Source organism: Amblyomma mixtum, chromosome 2 (genome assembly GCF_055824585.1).
Source record: "Amblyomma mixtum isolate Tamu chromosome 2, ASM5582458v1, whole genome shotgun sequence".
Taxonomy (NCBI): domain Eukaryota; kingdom Metazoa; phylum Arthropoda; class Arachnida; order Ixodida; family Ixodidae; genus Amblyomma; species Amblyomma mixtum.
In genome coordinates this window covers 316,048,410-316,072,522 of record NC_143013.1, presented here as the reverse complement: position 1 = coordinate 316,072,522, position 24,113 = coordinate 316,048,410, and the positions used below count along the sequence as shown (strand labels likewise).

The window sequence follows — 24,113 nt, the reverse complement described above, 5'->3', positions numbered from 1 at the left end:
GTAGCGCCGGTGCTCCTCCTTGTAGTAATCGGGGATGTGTTTGAATGTAAGGGCCAGAATGAGCTCTCGCTAGTACCGTCTCTTATTCTGAAATCTGCACGCATCAGTCAGAACTCTGAATATTGGCAGATGAACGCTGTTCTCCCAAACTGAAGGACTACCGCAGTCTGGCTGAGCCCGAGGTGGTCGCGGGATCGAATCACGGCTGCTGCGGTCGAATTTTAATGAAGGCGAAATTCAAAAAATGCCCGTGGTGTTTGAAGTCTGTGCGCGTCAGAGAACCCCCCCAGATGGTCGAAAGTAATCCGGAGCCCTCCACGACGGCACCACTTTTCCTCTTCAAGCCTCATTATTATTTTAGTGTTGCTGTTTGAAATTACGAAAAACGGACGGACGCAGGTAAGTGGTGACCGAAGGGTATGGGTAAGCTCATGTGCTTATAACCGTAACTGTGCGCTATTTGTCATGGCTCGCTTGTGTGTCCACCGTTTTCGTATAATCTGAGCAGCGCGACATTCGAGCAAAAATATTTAGCAATGAAGTTCTTCTCTCTCTCCCTTCCTTCACTACCTCTTTCGTGATACGGCTTAGGTGTCAGCATGGAGGGTGACAATTATTACGCCCTTCCTTCCCGCCTGCGTAGTTTTTCGCAAAGCGGCAGAAATAGAATGACCTGCGTGCACGGAAAACAATCGAGCGCCACGACGAATGGGACAGCGCTCCGAAGAGGGGAACCCGCGTGACCGTTGCCGCCGCCGAGCAGCCACCGTTCGCGTATTTTTGTTTTCCGCACGAACACGCGCGCAAGATTGCGGCGCGCCGAACCGTACCACTCCAGAGAATCAGCACCGCAGAACGGCGCTGCGACGGCAGCTGCAACGGCGACGCGTTCCTCAGGTTGGCTGCCCTTGACACGGAAGAGCTGCTGCCCCGGACGCGGCGAACCGCTTGTAACCGGCGTGCGGTCGTTAGCTCCTCAGCCTGTGTCGCTCTCTTTGTGGTTCGGGAGCGCGTCGGCCATGAAGGATCCGAATATATACCGAGCGAGCAATTTCTAGCACCATTGCGACAGACCTGCTTGGACGCGCCCTTGACGTTATTGCGAGCAATTGTTTGGCGAAGCGTCTTGAGGCCCAACTTTTTCCAGCGTCAGGTTCTGCGTCGTTGGCGTGACACGCCACGCTGATTGAGCAGCATGCGGTGACGTCGCGCATGACGCCACTGCAACGTGTCATGCTCAGTGGACTGAACTCAGTGACGTCACGAGTGACTGCATAGTGACGCCACGCGCAGAGGAGGAGACAAAGTAATGACGAATGAAGAGTATTACATTGGCCACTGTTATGACTTCCCCCTCATCCTGTGCGTTACCTCCAAGGCAGTGCGGGGACCAGCACGCAATGGGGTGCCTCCGAGTACGCGCTCCCATGCATGCAACCACCGGGGAAAGAAAGGCGGCGCCGACTGCATGTTTCCACGAGCCTCCGCTGCGGCCTAACTGCCACCCATTAGGCAGCAGGAATGGCCCTACCACATGTACCACCGCCAGGGAGGCATCGCTCAACGCCTGCCGCCACGCGTGGACAGTCCGCGCTTCTCTTCTTTCTCCCTTGCTCCTCTCCGGCCCACGTTCCTTACTCTTGGTCAGACAGCCGCGGTGTTACTGGACCAGATGCATGGTGAAACACTCTACTATAGCACGGCGAATCGTAATAACTGGTGGCAGCTGTGGGATGGAACACGAGTTTAACACCACCGCTAACAGCTGTCACTGAACGTTGTGTTACACAGTGGTAAACGTCCTGGGAGTTTTTTTTTTTTGCCCTTTAGAGCGCTTTGATGTCGTTAATTTGCTTAGACAGCAAAGCAGTGGCGAACAGCATCGAAGCGATAGTGCTGTCGGGCCAGCTCATGCACATGGCGTTCAGAAGAGAAAAACGTGGCGTATACCGCACGACCTTTGTCTAAACTTTTTCGTAGCGCCTCCTCCCTGCCCCCCATCCTTTAGCCTTTCAATTTATTTATTTATTTATTTCGAAGATACTGTCAGCCTTCATTTGAGGCCCTAGGCAGGAGTGGGAAACACAGATACAATCAAACAAAACACTATAAAAGCATTGCAAGACATTTTTCAGCGTAGTTTGCGCATGCAAAAATGGAGGCACATGAGTGCTACCTGTAGACCATCGCTGTGACAGGGAAATGACAACAAATAAATAAACAGAACAGGTTACACTTTATCTGTCTCTAATAAAAGATTTACATATCTATGTTTTTCTTTAGCGCGCCACAAAATGACTCGGCCGACCGACTTTCCACTGTGTCTGGAGTTCCAATCTCGGACCGTTCGTGGGGAATACGAATTTTTGAAACCATCAGTTTTACTAGAATATTCCTTTAATTTTTTTGAGTGGTGCGATTGCGTTGGACGTCTAGTGACTGATTCAATGTGCCTATTCTTGTCTACTACTAGTTTATCGGGGTACTGTAAATACATGAACTTCAACCTTTCTCTATAGCGTCTAATTCGTAGTGGGTCTAAGCCAGCCTGCTTAACAAGTATGCTTGCTAAACTGTAGTAGAATGGCAGAGTGGGCGAGTTGGTGTTCCATGGTGACAAGTACATATAAACAGCGCTAAACAACAGGACCAGATAGATGTCTACTCCTCTATCTTGTCCTGTTGTTTAGCGCTGCTTGCTGAAGTGTGCCAGCTATAATTGGATAACATCATTCGCAAGCGGTCCGAAAGCTAGCTTTATTCAGTTCTGGTAATTAGTCATTTTTCTGCATGGTGCACGACTTCGGCTTTCTTTGCCCCAGAGAAAGACCCGTAAGCTTGCAAAGTACTATCCGTTCGGCTCGAACTTGTCATAATTCTCTTTCCCCGGGAAGAGAAATATGACATAAAAAAATCACATAAAAACCTGCACGCGAACAGAAGGTACGAAGGCACTGTGCTAGGTTTGTATCGTTTCACACAGGGAAAAGCGTATAGAGACGACTGAAGCTCTCTTGAAAAGCAGTACACGACAAATAAATAAATAAGTAAGGAGTTGAACGATCCCCGCAAATTAGATTTATCACGATGGAACGAAAACTTGTTCCGGATCCTCTTCGGTTTTTCACGACGTTTGACTCCCCCCCCTCGAAAGTCACGGAGTTGCCCCGAGGAAAACGTGATGAAATCGAGTTCGCCATTAGGGCATGCAAATGTCTGCCTCGAGGGCCGTCGGCACAGAACGAAGCGAGGCTGCAAAAGCGCATTGTAACGAGGTTTCTAAACGGCAAACTAATGTCGCTGTGTACCCCTTTGTTTCAGTTTACTCTGCGCATTGCTGCCCCGCGGGTGCGCCCCCCCCCCCCCTGTATCGTTCAAAGTTCGATGGTGGGTTCACTTTATTTACATGATAAAAAAAAAGAACTACAAGCAAGAAGAAAAGGGGGCTCGCCCTTCAAACTTGTTTTCTCGTTCTTTGAGGGTTGTCCGAATAGCCGAGCGCGCTATAGGGAACTGGAACACCCGGGTTCAATCCCGACCGCTGCATCCGTGTTTCGATGGAGGCGGAACGCAAAAGGCGCCCGTGCGCTCTGCGATGTCAGTGCACATTAGAGATCCCCAGGTGGTCAAAATTGTTCCCGAGGCTTCCACTACGGCTTGAGGGATCATTATCTGACCCGCTGCTGGGGAATACGAGGATAAGAAAGAGTTGTTATGATGTCCCCTTTTCTTTGGAGCGCCTTATTGGAAAATGGTTCAGCGAGAAAAATCACAATTGGCGTTACTCCCTGTGCGCTAAACGTTATTTGCATCTTATGAACAAGAAGTGTTTTCCTGTATATAGCCTTTAAAACCAAAGAGGTTCCGCTCAATGCACTTTTGATTTTTTGTCCGACACGCACGCGATAAGGAGCGGGTCCGGCCGGTGCCTGGCCACGAGGACGGAAAAACCGTCGCTTGTTGCATTTGCCGCTGGCGGCTCGATATGTCCGCGCGGTTTCACTAGCGAGCAGCGAACTCTCGCGAGATAGCGTCTGTTTTCTCTATTTTGTAAACCGCTGCTTATCTTTTAACCCGTGCACGCGCCGACGCCGACAAGAGTAATGACCGTCGCAGCTTGACGAGGCGCGGCAACAGTGACTAAAGGCGTAAAAAGTGACAGCCCTTTGTTTGTGAACTGTTTTGTCGGGAGGGATTTACAGCAGTCCGCGTTTCCGGACTGTGTGCGGTTCGTGGTGAACAGAATAGAAAGATGTTGGCACAGCGCGATCCGTGATCCGCTACCGCGAAATAGCATCTGCTCGGGAGCCTTTCTGGAAGGTGCCAAGTGCGCATGCGCAAATAGTCCGCACGGACCAGGTTCGGGCCCACACAGCTGGGCGCCCACATCGCGATATGTTAAGACTATCATTAGTGTGAACTTTCAAGCAAATATTGCACTGTAAGCATGAGTGACACCCTAGAAATTTTTCTGAATAGTTTTCCACCGGATGAATAATAAAATCAAGATGTTTTCAACTCAAAATCAAAAATAACGAAATAGGTTGTTCTGCTTAAGCTCACTGGGCCCTTTCAAATTGAAGGTAAACCTGTACATGCGCATGGGTGCGGTACAAATTGAGCGCATAACCGCGACAAGAATGGTGCGTTTAAATTCATTCATTCATTCGGTGCCAGCCCGAACATGCAGTGAGCATGAAAAATCACAAAGAAGCGATATAAAATACAACGCTGGAAAAAGAACAACTTTCAAGCACGGTATGGGATGTTGACGCTTAGTCGGGCATGTTGTAGCTTTTCTCAACTTCCTTGACAACTATTTTGTTGTAAAAATAGAAACTCAACTTCAAATTGTGAAAGCCCAACGGGAGCGAAAACAAGCCAGCTCTCCTCTCTTTTTCCTAGTTGTCTAATACATGCATCCTGTGCATGGGAGAATCTTTTAGGCGCTTGTCTGGAGCATATACATTACTGTGACGTGTCCACTCGGAACATGCAAGTATAAGCTGTTACAAGGTCAGGCACATCAGCGTCACCATGAACAGACTTAAGCACACCAGAAAGAAAAAAAAAATAGCGCCATGACAATGCCTTGACGAGGAACACACAGTTGAAATAGATGCTACGTCCAAAGTGCCGGTCATATATTATCCTGACCAAGCGTTTCGGTACTGCCTGAATGCTTTTATCATCGCAGCTCAGTAAGTGTTCATACATGACGGAAGCAAATTACAGTCGCTGTCTAACAAGAGCACAAAAAAGCCTTACTATTGAATAAGGAATCAGACGGGGCTGATATATCAGCCCCGTCTGATTCCTTATGCAATGCAAAACGACCTTATGGCCGCGAACAGCCATATAGGGCTGTTAGTGGCCGTTTTCTGTCGCGTATGGGTGTATGCCATCAAGTGAATGATAGTGCAGATGAATAATTGGGGAATACATATAGCTCGATGATGTAGTTTGATCATTTTCCAGAGCATCTTATGTGCATGTTGGACAAGAGGGTCGGCCAGATTAGGCAAAGACGTGCACGGTGGATCTACAGACCACGATATTGTGTTATGTGAAAGTAGGAGTGCGTTGTGGACAGTGGAAGTGAGAGAAATTGCAATATATTTTATGGAAAAGTCAAAGGTGGGCAGTTTTGCGACGAAAAGGCAGCGGCATGTCGAGCGATGATTGTATGCCTGAAACACTGGTGGTTTTAACATGGTGTTATAATTAGGGCTGCGCGGCTTTGCACGGATTCTAATACGCCAACAAGATAAATCTGGTGCAGGTTCTAAATGGGCGAGACGTATTCTTGTTTTGAGCAAATGAACGTTTCGTAGGCGATGACAGTGCGTTGCGAACGGTTAACATGGAAACATTTAATCCAAAATAAAATCAGTGGGTCAAGACGAAGGCTCGAAAGTTTGGCCATGAGGCGACGATGGGGAACGCGATCAAATAGTTCAGATAAGTGATATCTGTTTGAAAGCCCTAGTCAAGATTAAGGTGAAGATCTGTTAGTTCGAATTAAGCAGCTGTGAAGCAGAATCGAATGATTCTCCTTCTGAGGGTGCTGTAGAATTTGATGAGAATGGATAGCTGTGGTTACTGTGCTCTCTTGATATGTGCATGAACTTGCATTTAGAAACGTTAAGTTGCATCACCCATGTGGAACACCAAGTTTCTGTGAGATTTAGATCGCGTTGGAGCAGGGACTGATCGCTGTTAGTAAATATGCGACGATAAAGAATGAAGTCGTCAGCAAAGAGGCGGATACAAGATGATGTGGCGGCAGGAAGATCGTTAATAAATATCGGAGAAAGGAGCGGTACCAAGATGACCTTGGTAATTTCGGAATTACGACTGTCAATAACAGTGTATTGTGAACGGTCGCTAGGAAAGCAGTCAATCCGTGGTAAATTATAGGTTGGACGACAGACGAAAGCCCTGGTCGCGTCCCTTCACGGTTGTGCTTGTTAGTAAGCGACATAAAGTTGTACCGTTTCATTTGAAGCGCGGAGCTGTTGAGCGGGAATTCGTGCAAAGACGAGCTCGTTTGCTGAGGTCTCTTTGGGCACGCAGTCAAATGGCACTTCGTCGTTCCGGTAGGCCATCAGAGAGAAGACGATTAGTGCAGCCCGAGCGTCACAAGGCGGCTGCTTCACCGACGTCAACCGATGTTTACGATGGCATATATGGCGTCGCTGGCGCTGATCAATGCAGCCCGTGGACTTGTACCGTACGTGAAGAAGTCCAGAACGCGCCGTTACATATACGTGCGCATATCTCGAGCAAACAGAGAAAGCCCTTGTCAGAACGAGGCGGTCCACGCGATCTGCGCATTCCTCACTCGCCCGGCGGCGCTTCAGAACGGCTCCCGGAGCGCACTACTTCGCTCACGGTCGGCCGATAGATGGTCGGGGTCGTGATCACGGATCTTCTCGCAGCACCGCCCCGTGCCCAAAGGTGAGGAAAAAACGCCCGCGCGCCGCTGGGAACGCAACGGGGAAAAACGTCGGCGACCCGCGTGGGCACTCGTGGAACGTTTCAGTCTAGTTTAATTGTCAGCCGTGTCTCCAGAAGACGGGCATCTTTATGACTTTCCTTATTTGGCATAGACCGCCGCGGTGGATCAGTGGTTACGGCGCTCGGCTGCTGACCCGAAAGACGCGGGTTCGATCCCGGGCCGCGGCGGCTGAATTTCGATGAAGGCGAAATTCTAGAGACCCGTGTGCTGTGCAATGTCAGTGCACGTTAAAGAACCCCAGGTGGCCGAAATTTCCGGAGCCCTTCACTACAGCGTCCCCATAGCCTGAGTTGATTTTGGACGTTAAACCCCAATAAACCAACCTTGTTTGGCATAGCGGGCGCATGGCGATCTAGAGGCGAGATACCATGGCAGGCCCCGGCATTGTCAAAGGCAGCGCGCCAATTAGGAATTGTGAAGGGCCCGGGTCGGGTCGCGGCCCCGACAAACTCCTCTGAAGCTTTAGCGGCACTGTTCACGACTTTCTGCAGTTCAAGTTGCAGAGTTTGTTGACCTTCCAAGCATCGAAGAGAGGAGGTTGAAGAAATGTGAATGAATGTGCAACGTTTTCTATCTTCAGCCAGCTTCGAATTATAGCTGTCATGTCTCGAGCGGGTGCGCGCTTGAAGACTCTACCAAGGTCCTTACGTCACTCAATATTCATACTGCTGGACTGTCAGTCTCTAATCGCGCATCATGGAGTTTGATAGGTTGTGCATCTTGTGGGATAAAACGCTTGCAGGGATTCAAAACTGAGAGTGCGGTGATCACCCATCGGACTTTTGTCACGGGCAGCATATGATCCACTTTGCTCTAGAAATAGTGAATACTCGCATTACGCAGTTTTTGGAAAGCGTAGCGTGTTTAAAATTGTAAACAGGACGTACGTGCCTAACAGCTCTACCTTTTCGCTGCGTAACAGCGGAAGACAACCAGCGGCAGACGCACGCGTATCCGTCAGTCAATCACTGGTTTCCTGCCCAGGGGAAAACACCGCGCTGTCCCATTACAGGGCCTTCCGTGCTCGGCGTCCCTTCGGCCACTGCCAAGAAAAACCAGGCGCGGGCCGACCAGGCCGATCGAGAAACAGAAACCAGCCAACGCCCGACTGCTTGCTGTTGCTGTTAGTCTGAGGTTTTGGTGTTTTCTTCCGACCCCTCAGCGGTGGCCGCACCAGCGAGGAGGGCGTGCGTGTAGTGGCAGAGGGTATTTCTGTTTTGCAAGAAGTCACCCGTTTGTCTGCCCCGCCCCTCCTCCTCTCTCAGTCCTCTCGCACCGGTACTGCCGATGCTCCGTTCACGCACCTGGTCGAAAGAGAGGAGGCCTTGGCGTGCAGAGGAGAAGGGGGGCCCCACAACAACCGCACCAAATGTCGGTTGGCCGACCCCATTTCACGGGAGCGACCTTGTCTCTCGCTTCCTCCCCAAGTCGTCGGCCCAACCAGCGGCGAGCATTCGCCCAAAACTCCCGGCTGCCGCCATTCTCTCACGGGCGCCGCCGTGCTCCGAAACGGCTGCTGACCGTTTCGACCTGAGTGTTCGCGAAGCGCAGCAGCAGCCGCTACTGGATTGCCGGGATATGGCTGCCGCGCGACGCTGACTCGTGGTGACGACCGCTGCCGTCCACGCGCTGTCGTCCGAGTGTCCCGGGATTAACGGCCCCTGTCAGCCACTTATTGGATTGGGAAACGACTTTTCGACGACAGTCCGATCGGCGGGCGCCGTCGCCGGCCAGCATCTGCCGTCTGCGTCGCATCCGCGCCTACACACCTTCACCAGTGCTCTCTGGCAGGTGGCTGTATACGGTTGTTCTGCTCTGGTGGTGTGTTCCTGCCTGTCCGTTTGCCACGTGGTTGCCCCGCAGTCGGCGCGTATTGGTCTGTGGCGCCACTGAGCGAAGGTTGACTGGCTGTGCGCAGCAACAAATCTCACAGCAGCGTTTTTTTGGCAGCAGCAAAGCCGTAGCTGCGTACCACGCGCCGGTTGGTTGCTCAGCGGAGCGAGCGCGCTACCGGAAACTGTCGTCGCTGCTTCGCGCCGTTCCGTGTGTGTGTGTTGTGTCGTGCATCGTCGACCAGACGCAGCGAGGCCGGGCACGTCCTCGGCTCCGCCGGTCGTCGTAGCTTGGACCAGCTGCAGCCAGCGCGGCCAGAGAGCGTCGCCGGCGTCGCCCCGCGCATCGTTTGAACATGGCTGTGAGTCAGTACCTTGTGTGAGGCGGCGTCGCCGCGTGTAGCGTTCGAGAAAACAGGTTCGTGGGTCATTGCTTTGGCGAGCGCGCGCGCGTGTCTGAGCGGCTCGCGCGCTCGTGGATGGCGTAACGCTTGCTCAGAGCCGCGGCAGTTTGTCCTGTAAGACCGTTGACCCGTGCCTCGCTCGCTTTTCCTTGTCTTTTATGTCGCGACGTGGTGCATTTAGTAAGGTGCTGCGGTGGTGGCGTCAGGTTCGAGTGCTGTCGTAACATTGACTTTCACGGCTGCGTTCATGTTTCGGAGCAGCTATCTCGCGCTGCTCCGCGCGCGTGTGGCAAGCCTGCTGATTGTTGACTCGCGGTAGTGCGGAAGCGCTCCTTAGTGGCGGCGAACAGGGGACCGGAAAAAGTGCGTGGATAAATGTATACGTGCACATGTACGTTTCGTCGCCGCAAGGAGGTCACATCCCAAAGCGCATTCCAGATGACTGTTCCATATTCTGGACCACAGCGGAAATTGACTGTCACAGCGCCGGCAATAATTTAGGGCAGAAAGCTATAGGCCAGCTGGTGTTCAGTTAAAGTCAGTTGATGCCCCAGTGGGTTAGCGCTAGTACTGTCTTCTCTATCAATCATTAATCAGCCTTGTATAACAGACGTTCGCGCCGTATTTGAGATCAATGCTGTGTTTTTCGGTGATATCCACGATCCTGTGGAATAAAAGGCGTGGCATTGAGCGCTGTGCGTATGCCTCACGCTCTGTCTTTCTGAACGGACGAAACAAAATAAACGTCTGTGAATTATTTTGTGTCTGTGTACTGAAGACACAAACAAAAACCTCTTAGCCGGCCCGAGTTATATTAGTGGGGAGAACGTTACGATATAATTTAATGGCATTTTTTTTTTAATTCACGCTGACAGCTGTATTCCGAATTGGACCAGCTACTGCGGCGCTTGTTGACCAAAATCGGGAACGATAAAAAAGAGGGCCATATATTAAAATGGCTCTGAAAGGGGCTGTAATAAAGTTGCGTTATGCCTGGGATGTTAGAGCGCCCCGCTTCACGAATATTGCCTAGCAACAATTTTTTTTTTAATGCACTTTGTAGAAGCTGAGTTCTCTAGTGAAAGTTTGAATTTCAGCGTCTTCGCGCCTTTCCCTCTTCTATCGTCACTTTTTGCACGCTGGAAGGTCGGCGCTTCTCCGCCGGTCCCACCTCCCGGGGCGAAGCTTTCTGACCCGCCTTACTACGGGCCATTAGCTGCTTGACTCAGGTGCGAGCGACGGAGGAGGGTGGGAGCATGAAATAGTCGCCGGAAAGGGCTCGCGAACTTTCGCGCGTGATTGTAGGTTCTCTGCTGCGTGTAGAAGTCCCAGGCCCAGTTGTTCATGACGACACATTGCAGCGATTGAGCTGCAGTTGATGTGCTCTCCTCGGAAGGTGTTTCAGCGCCCCTTTAAATGGTTTACGTCAGCACAATGCTCATGCTCGAAACTCGAAAAACCAAGGAAGAAGTGCTTTTCTTTGTTTTATAATCAATCCATTCCTTTTCACCCAGTGCTGCTCATAGGTGATAATGCAATTGTGGACATGTCTTGTGTTTTTAGATTTTTAACAGAAGCATGATTTCTCAACCATATCTAGATCATGACCCAGTGCTTCACCTGATATTCCTAGCCACTTTCTCATTCTTGAGAAAAAAGGCTGAGGTTTTTATTTGATTGGTTGGGAGCCTGGACATCCTTGCCCAGCCAAGGATGGCCACTGAGGTTACTTGACCTTTTTTTTAAAGCTTTCACCATTAGCCATTCTTGAATCTCTTTTTCTCTGTTATTTCTAGGTAGTTAAACTTTTAAGGGTGCTTGGCACATGAGGAACTTAGCTGCCTATGTGCTATTAAACACAACACACATCAGCACAATCCAAATCAAAGCACTTCACACCTCTCTAAGCAGGGGCTTTTGTTTGAAGGTCTTCAAGGCAAGTCAAATTACAAATAGTCAATAAAGTGTGGTGTGAGGGGAAATATTTAAGATAGGGCTTTTTGGCAGTTTAGGGCACCTGGACATTGTCTTTTTTTTGCTAATAGCAGCGCGGTTGATATATTCGGAGCAGTTATAATATCAGGCATGCTTCTAATGAAACGTTGTAATAAATGCATGTTCAGGGAGTTGTTAAAGTGCTTGTTGCAGCCCACAGCAGTTCTATTCAGTAGCCTACGATAGGAAACTCTGCTTTGGCAAAATGTCGTGTAATTAAATGCTCTCCCCTCACGGCATCTTCCTACTGGTCCTGTTGATGCACTTGTTTTTGATCTGAAATGTCCACATGGGAACACATTGCTTAAGCATATAGCACAATAGTTAGCATTACACGCACTATTCACTACAAAAAAATCCTGCCGAGGCACTTAAGACGGGTTATGTACGGGAATGCGAAAGCATTTCATGGATGCAAGATGTAGACGTTCGGTTATGGTTTGCAAATTGAGTTTATTTCAGGCAATGAGTGTTTTAATTTTTTTTTTCTCAAAGTGTGAGGCCACACAAACCAACTAGTGGTTTTCTGAGGAAAGGAAATAGCGCAGTAACTGTCTCACTTATATATGGAAACCTCGACTGCACGGTTGCATTAAAATTTTAATAGGAATGTCTGCGAAGGCATACAATTGAAGGTGCATGTGTCGTCGATTTGAGTCCCTTTCGCAAGCCAGCCCGCAGTTTGACTAGCACATGACATGTAGACTATATGCAACGAGAAATCGTATGACACCATCAAGAACGCTGTATGACAGACAGCGGCATCACAATTTTGGTACGAATGTCACCACATGAGTGGCGCCACATCAGCCAGTGCCGTGTATATAGACCTCCTCCATGTTTGCAAACAAGCGAGGTGGCGCTGCAGTCGCTAGCGGGCTCGCGGTAGGCAAGAGGCCAGGGAGTGACGTCGAGTTGAGGTGGTGGTGAGAGGGATCAGAGGTTTCATTAATTTCAGTGCCGCATTTCTTTGACCAGAGCGAAAGCGAAGAGGGGATATATAAACTTAAAGGTTTGTTTTGTGATCTACCACATTTTCTGTTATTGGCATCACTCACCCCTTCGGAAATTTGGAACGAATGGAAATAGAATGATTCTATTTGTCGCGAACGATTCCAGAGACGTTAAGGAGTGCAATAAATCTCTTGATTTTTTCCTACAGGAGCAGTAGTATGTTAGTTATTTTTATTAGAAAAGTTTTCATGTGACTATGCATGCATAAGTACTGAGAACCTAAAAAAAAAAGTAATACCGCCATCATAGAGTACAGGGCTTTGGGAACATGCTGACGAGGGTGTTAATTACAATTACCCAAGAATTGTACCAGGTATAGCTGAAAACAAAACGCATTACTGAAATTAGCAGAGGAATTTCGTATTTGCACCAAATTTGGTTACATATCCCATGCATCAATAAAGAAAACTCTTTTCATTGCCTCATCCCCTGTCACTCTCACTACGTGCCTCTGTTGGTAGCCCGCCTGCGGTTGCTTCTTTCCAAACAGGCTTCGCGATCATGTACTACTTCATGAAGCAGCTTATGATACATGCATGATGCAATGAAGAGCATGTGGCTTTTAGCACACTTAAAGTACACTGTTCGAAGCATGCCAACGTGACCACGCAAGATTGTCACAACTTGTGAGACTTGTTTCTACTAGAATCAAATAATTATGTCGGTCATGTTAAGAAATAGTTTCAAGTATATATTAAATGCCCTAAAACGTGCCATCATACGTTCGTATAACTTCTACACACGTTAAAACATGCTGTGCTACCAACAAAATAACGCACTCCTTGGTGGTGAGCGACCTTGCCGGCGCCCGTGCACACCAGCTCAGGATGATAAATGCATGCACAGCTACATACATGTTTTTTTTTTTTCTTGCGCAATTTTAAGCGTACCATGCTGTTGTTCAGGTGAATGAGTGCAGCAGTTTCCCTGCTATGAAGTACGTTGACTGGCAGCGCCGATCGACACCCAGACTTCGCGCTTTTATTACTGTGGCTCATTTCCTAATGCGGTATTTTATTTGCGAGAAACCTATTAAGGCTAATCTAATTTTCCATTTTATGATACTACGCGGATCCAACAGTGACACAGCTGGTCAGTACATGCTGCTTCTGCAGTACGCAGGCATGATGCAGCTGCCTATAGCTCCAGTAGGCATGGCCATGCGGAACCTGTTCTGCCTACCGCGCGAAAGTCGCTACTGACATCAGCGCCACCACATTTTCGTGACGTCGCGGGGTGAAGGAGGTCTATATAGATGAGTGACATGTATAGGATTGTTGGAAATGGCGGTGCTCAGCTTGCTGTATGCGTCATATGGCCGCTTGACGACGTCGCCCTTTTTTACTTGCTATCAATGGGATGTTTTGTACCATCTGCTAGTACACACGTGCCACTAGTTTTTCTCGTAATGGGACTAGTAATGCTTTCGCAGTTAAAGGGTATGCTGCGTTAGTGTAATATGCATGGCAACAACTTGAACCGGAAGGCACGATAGGATTTGCAGCTGTAAGTCTTGTGCCAACACCACTTTGGCACTTATTTACGAATGCAAAGTGTTTACTGACAAAGTTTAGGTTGCTTGTGCCAGGGTGACCCATTATTTTCATGCTCATTCATCTTTTGCAGCCAAAGATGGTACCGACCTGAGGGGATCAGTCAGTCGTGCCAACAGCACCAGCAGCTTGAGCGGTGGATCCTGGAAGACTCCAGCATCTCGAACCAACAGCAATGCCGGCCTCAAGGAGGACAAGAAGGAGCGGAAAATTTCTGGGGTGTGTGTCCATTTCGGAAAGTGCCTGGCACCGGACTGATGTTTGTCAACCAGACTGGAAAAATAATGCGGAATGTTACATTTCACATGGAGAGCAGACCTCTCTCCCTCTATTGTTTGTCCATATGTTTAAATTTAACTGTTCTCAGCTCGTTGACACTTACTTTTCTGCACCTAATTATTCAAAGTCAATCTCGTGAATTACGTTCATGCAATTTTTTTTTTGTGTAGTTCAGCCTCTCTGGAGCTATTTGTTTAGGTTCCACATTCTATATTCGTCTTTTCGTGGCCACCTTGAGATTTTGCACGCAAGGAAGACATTCTCTGATTAGCTATCTCAGCGCTGTATCTTTATGAGTGGGCCACTTCATCTGCCATGTGTGGTCCATGTGGAGGAGAAAATAATAACAATAATAATTCCAGCCCTGAAGGGCTGAGGTGTGCTAGAAAGGCTGGTGGCCTTTCATAATTTGAAGTACTACTCTTATTTGATCTGCCAGATCATTTTTGCCACGTTATGTGAATGCAGTTGTTCCAATATTCTAATTTTATCTGTCTGATTCCCATGCACAGAGCCAAAGAGGGCGACGTGGAGCTGTGTCGGCTGATGAGCTGGTAAGCGACACCAGCGTCATCAGCAGTACTAGTCAAGACAGTGTCTGGAAGGCTGGCAAGTCCAAGCCTGTCCTGGGAAAGCGCACTGGCATTCTTCTCAACTCGTCCAAGACGGTGAGTGCGATTCACTGCCTGCGCTGTATTAAGCACAAAATACTTGTTGACCCTATTATGAGCAGTTTCAGAGGACTAGTTCAAGCTCCTGTAAAAGATGGCACTATCATACCGAAGAGCATGGGCTCAACTCATCTGATTTTTTTCCGTATGTCATTGCTGGATCCCCGCATTGTTGCTGTCAGTCGTTCCCTTCATCTCTATCCTAGTGGATGTGCATAATTTTAACCTAAAAGGCAATTACCGAAATAAGCATCATAAATTGCAGATGCGTTTAGTTTGTTGCAAGGGAGTTAAAGAAGTAGCGGCACCACTTGACTCCTTTTGCTGGAATCCCCACTCTTGCTTTAGTAATAAGGAAAGACTTGAAATAAGAGGAACATCTGGGGGGGCCCTTCTGTGTGGAATCTTGTAAATGTAAAATAATTGCCGCCTCACAAATGAGGAAAGAAACAGGAGAGAAAGGGGGAAATCACCCAGACAGAGATGACAGACATGATTAAGAGGACAAAAAAAAAAAGGCTGATGTATTAATATTGTAGTCAATGAAGCAGGGGACACTGGCAAGTGGGCATACTATTCTGAAGACAGTGAGAGTTTGTTGGGGAGGTCTTGAATTAGTTGCTAAGCTTAGTGGTTGTGCTTAGCAGCTGGAAATGTTGCTACTGATTATATGCTGTGGAAGAGTTCAGTATAATATGCATAATGAATGAAGCAAAATGGTGGTGTTTCTACGCATGGTTGTTTTATGCTTACTGCTGTTTCTAGCGTTGGGACCCGATTCATCTTTGATATAGATTTGATGTTTTTCTGCGTGTGATTCAGTGAATCTCTAGCTTTGAGATCGTTCAAAACTTTTGCATGCCTCTGCTGTGCTACCCTGGTTTCATGTAAAGTAAATATTATAAATTAGGAATCACTTATCAGTAAATTGTGCACCTTGAGTTTTTACAGAATGGTTGTTAACAGATTATGGTTAAGTGAAAATGCGGGTGCATGGTGCATGTGTAGCTTTTTTTTTTTCTGTGCTACCTTTGTGTTTTTAGCAGTTAAATGACATGAAGTGGACAGTATTTTTTTCAGTTTTTACTTGTTTGACACCAGTTTTTACTTCTATAACCTAATGTGTATGTATTTTGTGCCATAGTAGCCATAGTTTTTAGCCATAGATTCAGCAGTAGACAAAGGCAGTGATGTATGTACATGTTTGTACTGGCTTTGACCTTTGAAAACGTTGAAGTAAGCTTGTCTGCATGGTGGGAATTCCTTTACTTTGGCATCAGGGCCCATATTTAGAAGTGGTGTTAGGTGCAGTGCTGGTGTCTTCTGCTGCCATGGTTAGGGCCCACATGGTCCCTGCCCTAGAAGGCCTGGTGTGAATAATGGGCACTTTTCAGTAGCTGACAATCAAGTGCATAGTAGCTGTGCCCTATGGGAGTGCATCCACATCTGCCATATGCTTCAGCATGTCAACACTGCATCTAATTTCTGCCTCAAGGATGGGCTTTCCCACCGTGGTGAAGAAGTTTTTGCTATGCAGAGGGCTAGCTAGGGATGGTCAATGAGGAGGACACACACATCATCCTTTGTTTTTTTGCTGCACTGCAGCTTGAAAATATGAACCAGCAAAGCCAAGTTTGGTGCTGTGGGTGTTTGTTAAGGATCTCTTGCAGCCCTCAGGCACATAGCCAGGAATTTTTTTCGGGAGGGGCCCAAGATGATTTCTCCTAGCTGCCGAGGTGGAATGCTGGCACTAGTTGTGTTGCATGAGAAGTAACTGTGAGGTCCCTCTGTCGCTAACATTTCTGTAGGCTGTCAGTTTAGGTGACTAGCTGGACGAGTATAAGTTCTTTTTTTTCATCCCTTACACCTTTTCTCCATGCTGATGTTATAAAGTTAATGTTTTTTTTTATTTATTTGGAACATACCGCTAGCCTCTTTCAAGGCTGTTGCAGGAATGGGTACATGTTGATTTTCTTTTTTAGTAGGTTTTTTAGGTTTTCTTTTTTTACTAGAGAACAAATGGCAGCTGGTTCGAGAGAGTATGCTGCTTCCAAAAGTTTGTAAAATGTAAACTTCCTTTGCATGGTGGGGTCACTGTTGATGTCGCTTGGACTAACCAAACAGCCTGCTCCCCCTGGTGTTCGTTTGCAGGACAAAGAGATGCGCGCGCTGACAGAGTTGCTCAACAGCTACGACCAGAACGGCATTCCCAATCAGCCGGGACTCCTTACCTTCCGACCTTCTTCATCAGAGGAGAAGTTTCGACTGGAAGACAACTGGACATGCATCGTCGACAATCCTGAGGTGAGTCTCCTTTCACATGCATGCTCTTAGCCTGAGATACATTGCGGGCTGCGCAAACAAGTTCTGAAGAGCATCAGCTTTGGTGGAGCAGTGCTTGGGTTTGAGCTAGCCAATACTTCGTCTAGATGATTGCATTAAGTAATGCGACAAGCTCGTAGAAAGAGATCGTGTGTGTCTTTCTTTTAGGGCATTTGTCACACTACCTAACACAGTGGAAGGTTGTGGAACTAAGTGAGTGTAAATTAGTGATGCAGTCTGATTGACTTTGTGTAGCATGCAGTCACTTAGCACTGTCTGCAAATGTTGATGAAAAGGGAATTCTTCCTGTTCTTTACCTGCTCAAGAAGGGAATGAGTCCGGATGATTTTGAGTGGATGCTATTGTGACTGCAAGTGCCAGCCAGTGTTTTGCCCTCACCACACCGGAAGGTTTAATGCCATTTTAAAAACAACTGACATTCATATTTAGTGGCAGTAATTGGCTTCTACACATGTTATTTATTCTCATTAGCCTTGTATGACATTCACAGTTATGTGAGTTTGGAGAACTCACTATGAGTCAGAATTTAAAAATGTCCATTTAATAACATTTCGGTAAGTACAGTAGACATTCATTAATTCAGACTTCAAGTGACCAAAGATTTTTGGCTTGAATTAACAGAACTGCACCTGAATGTGATCCAAGTCTAAGTGTGATTTGCTTTATGGATATCTATGCATACAGATGGAATTTGGAACTATTTCTCTGTGGGCAAACAGCACTGATATAACAGTGGTGTTCAAATGGTTATGTGGTTGAAAAAAGTGATCAATATAATGCATTGGTTTCCGAAGGGACCGGTAAAAACGTCTGAATTATCTGATCGCCTGATCATTGAACGTCTACAAAAAAATCATAAAAAAACAAAAAAACCGTTTTGCATTGTAACAAATTTAATTGATGAATAAATAGGCTATGGTCGTCTGCTTTTGAGTGAAAACTGCACAGCAGTGGCGATTTTTCACAATTTCGTCATGCACTAGTGTGTGTGCCCACTATTGGGAATAACTGCTGCAGAATAGTAGGGCCTCCGTGGCCTCCTTCACGGGTGCAAGCAGGGCAGTGGTGGAGCTTCCTCATAACTGGCGACGCCCCTGTTTGGAGGCTTCACCACCCCAATAGCAAGCAGCTCGTGATAAGAGCACATTTTTTAGGGCACAGCACCATGTAGACAGAAGCGAAGGCAACATGCATTTGCAGCGGAACGGCAAGACTTCTTCTAAAGAAAAAAAACGGGGCGACAGATCGACTTTGATCGCTTGGAGCGCGGTCTGAGTTAACTGGTTGGAGGGACTGAATTCTTGGCTCGCTCGGCGCCGTAGACCTGGCATATCCGACCTCAGATTACATGCATGGCGTGTTTTTTTCCCCTGTGGTATGACGTACGCAGTCGTGGGTGGTTACTGTATATATTCTGTCTGTTTTTTTTAATAAACCTTAGTTGCGAGTCAGCGCTTGTAGTGTCTCCCCTCTTGTTCTGTGTTTTCTGTCTTAGTTTGCGCTGTTTTTTCCACCATGAACTACCACAGTGTCTTTGCAACCTTTTTGTGTTTGCTGACTGCATCAATCCTTTTTGGCTGCTTCCAGTCCCTTCCAAAGCGGGTGCGGAACCAGCAGGATGCCATCTGGGAGCTCATATCTACGGAAGTTTCATACATTCGCACCCTCAAAGTCATCACTGAGGTAACTGCTCGCATCCTGGCCACCTTTTCACTTAGCACATGCTCTTTGATTTCAACAGTTTATGCTCTTTTATTTTTTCCTCCGTATTTCTTGCAGCTGTTCCTGGCGTGCCTATGCAATCTGCAGACTGAGCGCATTCTCGTCGAGGTAAGTCGTACGTTGCCGTGAGGTATGCCGATGGGTGCTTCATAGTTCTGTATTGGCATTTATGATGGATTCAGGCACAACTAGAAAACACATAACTGCGTTCAGTTGAGGATTACTTCCCAAATATGAAATCTGATAGCACTACCATACAGCCTAGTCGGTGGCATTTTTGGCTTTATTAAGGTGCAAAGCTCGCCCAGATCTGTCAGGTTATGGGCCTAGTTGCAACGAGGTCGTATTCAATATCATTGATAGTCATTATGATGATGAAGCACATACACCTTAAAACAATGCTTGATTGATGCACTGAACAAAATTTATGTACATGTAGTCATCTGGATCAGTAAAATGCCTTGTAATTAACATTTTCCAAAGGACAGCCTAACCTTGTATCTTCTGTAGTCTATTGTTCAAAAACTAATTGACTTCTGCAACTGTCCTTTCTTTGTACAAAATATTTTTCGGGATAATAAAAAGTTAAAGCCCCATTTCATATGAACCATTGCGTTCTCTTATGCTCTCAGAAGGCATTTTCATGCTTATGAGCCTTTTGTTTCAGAGAGTGGCTGTTAATAGCAAATGAGTTGTGATGGACATCTGAGGCCAGTATTGCCATTGAGACTAATACCAATAAATTTGTCTCTGTGGCGCCACATGAAAAGAATTTGCGTCCATTAGAACCCGCTACGTAAACTATGGCACATTACCCATGGCTCACGGATCTACCCAGTTAGAAGAAACGGAAGTTTTGAGAAAAGAATGAAGACCTGACTTTTTCTGCCTGACTCCATTCGTGCTTCTGAAGGTTCCAAACATTTTTTATATGGCACCGCTGTGTGGTATAGCTTGGTTGCAGTTCTTCACACTTGGGGGGGAGTGGAATGCCTGGAAATTTTACGATTGTCATTCATTTGCACTCTTGCCAGCATTGACTTTTCCCTTCTATATATTCTGATTAAGTTCCTGGTGCATACTGTGAGAAAGAGCTTTGGGACTTTCTGCCAACGCAGATCGACACCGAGCTCATGTTCAGCAACATCCTCGAGGTGTGCGAGGTCAACCACATGCTATGGGACAACTGCCTGCTGCCAACGCTGATAGCAGCGCGGAGCCAGCGGACACTGATCAATCCGCTGCACCTGCGTGAGGGGTTTCTGCGTTTCGAGGAGACCTTCCAGCCATACATGAAGTACTGCCTTGAGCAGACCACTTGCTTGCACTATGTCAAGGAGAAGCGCCTCGAAAGCGACCTCTTCAAAACCTATGTGGCGGTGAGTATGCCGTGATCATCTTTTTCCCCTAGTTCCCCTGCCACTGTTGCCTAGTAGTAGTTAGGGCGCTTGACTGCTGAGCCTGATGACGCAAGTTCAGTCCTGGTTGCGGCAGCCGCGTTTCAATAGAGACAAAGTGCAAGATGCCAATTTACTGTGCAATGTCAGTGCATGTTAAAGAACTGCAGGTGGTCCTTTAATATGCACTGGCATTGCACAGTAGACTGGCATTTTGCAGTCCATAATTGTTGAATGGATTCACTCTTCTGCTCGCTGCGTATGCTAAATAAAGGCTTGTGATTAATTCTGGCTACAGCATGGCTACTCTACTTAGGGGGCCCTGCTTTGCAGCTCTTTTTGTAATATGTTTGATTTTGAGCTCTTGATGATGCCTGACTACTGACTGACTTGCAGTGGTGTGAAGCAAGAAAAGACTGTGAGAGGCTGCGCTTCACAGACCTTCTTGTCAAGCCCATGCAGCGGCTCACAAAGTATCCGCTCCTGCTCAAGGCTATCCACAAAAAGACCGATGATGAGGATGCCAAGATGGCCCTGGTTGAAATGGTGGGTAACAAGTGATGCTTGATGCACAGTATGTATAGAGTTGTGTCTTGACAACATGAGAAATGGAGCTTGTAATAGGAATCTGGACTTGTTTGCTTGCTGCCATGGTAATGCGTGTGCTCGAAAATCTTAAAACTAAAGGTGGCAGAGAGAGGACGTAGCAAAGCGGAAAGTTGGGCAAGTTGGATAACGTTCATGATGTAAAAATAGCGCACAGGGAACACAAGGGACGGAAAGTAAACGATGCAGACAAGCGCTAACTCGCAACTGACGTTTATTGCTGACTCGCGCAATATAAGGTAGTCACTTTAAAAAACATAAAACAAAAACAACCACAAACAGTCCCTCCTCGAAAGACCAAGTCAGAGGAAAAAATTGAAATTGAAGCATCTGGCGCCACTCATCGCTGTGGAAGATCAGTTAAAAAACTCAGTGTATCAGTGAGCCCTCTGTTAACTTGGCAGACTGTGAAATCAATTTTTTAGCCTCAGCGTTGCATTGAATTCCTTTTTTTTTTTTGATAACGGTTTTTTAACTGATCTTCCACAGCGATGAGTGGCGCCTGATGCTTCAATTTCAATTTTTTCCTCTGACTTGGTCTTTCGAGGAGGGAGTGTTTGTGGTTGTTTTTGTTTTATGTTTTTTTAAAGTGACTACCTTATATTGCGTGCGTCAGCAATAAACCTCAGTTGCGAGTTAGCGCTTGTCTGCGTCGTTTACTTTCCGTCCCTTGTGTTCCCTGTGCGCTATTTTTACATCATGAGAGGACGTAGTATGGGTTTGCCACAGATTCATATTTTCATGCAGATATTTTAGGGACGCACTGAGACTTGCATAAGGCTGTATGTGTTGCTCACGTGTATTCACCCCTTTGGTTACCTCAAACTCACTCTCACGTCTCGCCTGCTGGCTGAGTTGCTCTCTCAGAGAGCAGTGGCTGGTCCGTCTGCAGTGGTACCTAATGGGCGCTGACTGCACTGCCCTAGGGATGCTGAAAACCAGAGACCAGAGGTGGAATTTTAGCCGCCATCTTTTGTTGATGAGGATGGGAATGTTTTTACATTTCTGATTTTGTATCTGATCGTTAATTTTAGTTCTGTTCGATGTGACAGAAGGTGTTTATTTAGCGTGCAGCTAATGACACTACAGTCGTCCATACACCTGTCTAGAGTGCTCGAACGGTGCGCTGTGTTGCGCATTAATGGCAGTAGCCGCTGCATGACATGTCCGATACAGCTTTTAAAGACATGGAGTTAAACACTATCTATGGGAATGTGCATGCGCAATAAACCCAGTTTTCAAGCCCTAGGCCACTTGTAAATTACAAAAGTGTACTCCCTGGTGTGCCGTTCGAGCGCTCTAGACAGGTGTATGGACGACTGTACATACCTGCGTGACAAACCTTATAGAAGTATCTGCTTGCTAAAGTTAGGCGAATACAGTATCTCTTTTCTAGGAAAACCATGGTTAGATGACATCTAGTTCTCTTATCTTAGCAACTGCTGTGGTATCTCCGTGTCATTTCCAGAATGAATGTGTGGAAGCCTTTGTGTATGCTGTGGATGGGAAGCTTCGCCATCTTCATGAGCGCGACCGACTCAAGTCAATCACAAGTCGAATCGAGAGTTACGACCCATTTGACATCAACAATGACGAGGTTGAGAAGGTAGGTGGGCCATGCGCTAGCTGTGCAGCCTTTTTTTTATATATTTGCTTGATGTTACAGCAGGAGTGCCTAGCATTGCATGCAGTAAATATATCCTCCAGCAGGGCAGATGGTTATCTGACTTCAGAAATGCAAAGGAGCATATCTTGTGCTCAGCCAATTGGGCAGTTTGCATCCCATAAAATGTGCAATGATGGGAATGAATTCAATACTTAAGCTTTACTTGCTGCATGTACCAGTTTTATTTAGCATACTGTGAAGAGTGTTCTGATGAAGTTACCGAGGGGCCAGTTGGTCAGACATGCTGTTTGAACAAAGAATTTAGTGCCCATCCTTTCTCGACTTTTGTGTCCTGTCTTAATGCTGTATTCTTCATTCAAGGAGTGTTCTAGCAAAAGACACAAGTCTGTTTTGCTTGATGACAGTTCGTAATGACAGTTCGCAGTTATGTTAGATGATGCAAGGTCTGCAGCATCATGTTGAGAAAATAGTATGAATGCAGAACTTGCGAAAGAATGCACAACACCTTTTCTTATGTCCTGTGTCTGCTGTGTTCTTTTAGTATGATTGGTTTTGGCTGCTTACTGACAAAACATGGAAACAGAATTTTACATAGCAGCTGCCTGGTGAATAGAAAATTTTAATTACACTGTACCGAAAATTACAATTTACAGTTACAAAATTAAGTCTTAGTGCTGTCATCTTGCTGTTGGTGAACGACATGGCGACTGCAGTGTGATTGCGTCTTCCTCTCCAGGCACTGAAGGCTCACTGCACTCTGGACCTGACTTGTCCCATGCCAAGTTGTGGTAATCAGCAGAACAGGCAACTCTTGTACGAGACATCGGGCGTCAAGCTGAAGGATGCTGTCAGTTCGAGCAAGGTCAGCGCTTGACTCTGCTTTGGCATGCAAACTTGGTGGCCTTTTCTCTCCACTTCACCGCAAGCGATACTGAACGTTCTGGCACATTTATAGCATTTCTGGAGTCAGTGACTGATGCATGGCCACTTTTTGAAGCCTTGAGATACCTTGCTGTGCATTTTGAATGCTGTGGTGGTACAGAAAACTTCCATTAAAGTGATGCAGTGTTTCATCAATTAATGTTCCGCTACTACTTGGGATGTAACATGATGAGCTACATTTACACTTACTGTGGGCAGGAAAAGTAGATGAAATGCGGAAGGAGTTTTAAAATTTGATTTCCTGAAACCTGGCATCTCTGTAACAGTTCTCTGTCAGTAGGTGCTAAGTGTGGCAGGCCATGCTTCTATGTGCATCAGTTTCCAATTTCAGTGTTAGGTTGCCCTGCTGTAAAAACTTCGTAAACACTTGTGCGTTTCATACAAACTTTTGCAGTGCTACCCTTGTGGTAGCGAAGCTGGTGATACAGGAGAAGGTTTCCACATCAGCACCCCATTGGATTGAAGGTGCTATAAAAGATGCATACAGTGACAGTATTTGGGAATGCAAATTTTACAGAGCGATAGGTAGTCAGGATAGAGTGATTTCGTTAAAACTGCTGTTTACTGCAGGCGATCTTGCATCACTTGCCCTGTGGATGGTTTCTTTGCCTTATTCTAACAGATCTACCCATCAGTGAGCACTGAGCATGTTTGACTAATACAGTTGAACCTCAGTATAACGAAGTTCGATATAACAAAATTCGCGA

At 46.8% G+C, this 24,113-nt stretch overlaps 1 protein-coding gene across 1 annotated transcript in view; it reads left to right on the top strand.

Moving 5' to 3' along the window:
- LOC149365066 (uncharacterized) overlaps nucleotides 1–24,113 on the top strand; it is a 618,748-nt gene that overhangs the window by 572,746 nt on the left and 21,889 nt on the right. Inside the window, exons 10-18 of the mRNA XM_089568779.1 lie at nucleotides 13,893–14,038; nucleotides 14,611–14,766; nucleotides 16,921–17,073; nucleotides 18,700–18,795; nucleotides 18,892–18,942; nucleotides 19,953–20,213; nucleotides 20,628–20,777; nucleotides 22,306–22,443; nucleotides 23,201–23,326. Coding sequence (XP_089424905.1) covers nucleotides 13,893–14,038; nucleotides 14,611–14,766; nucleotides 16,921–17,073; nucleotides 18,700–18,795; nucleotides 18,892–18,942; nucleotides 19,953–20,213; nucleotides 20,628–20,777; nucleotides 22,306–22,443; nucleotides 23,201–23,326 — 1,277 coding nt within the window. The remainder of the gene's footprint in view (nucleotides 1–13,892; nucleotides 14,039–14,610; nucleotides 14,767–16,920; nucleotides 17,074–18,699; nucleotides 18,796–18,891; nucleotides 18,943–19,952; nucleotides 20,214–20,627; nucleotides 20,778–22,305; nucleotides 22,444–23,200; nucleotides 23,327–24,113) is intronic.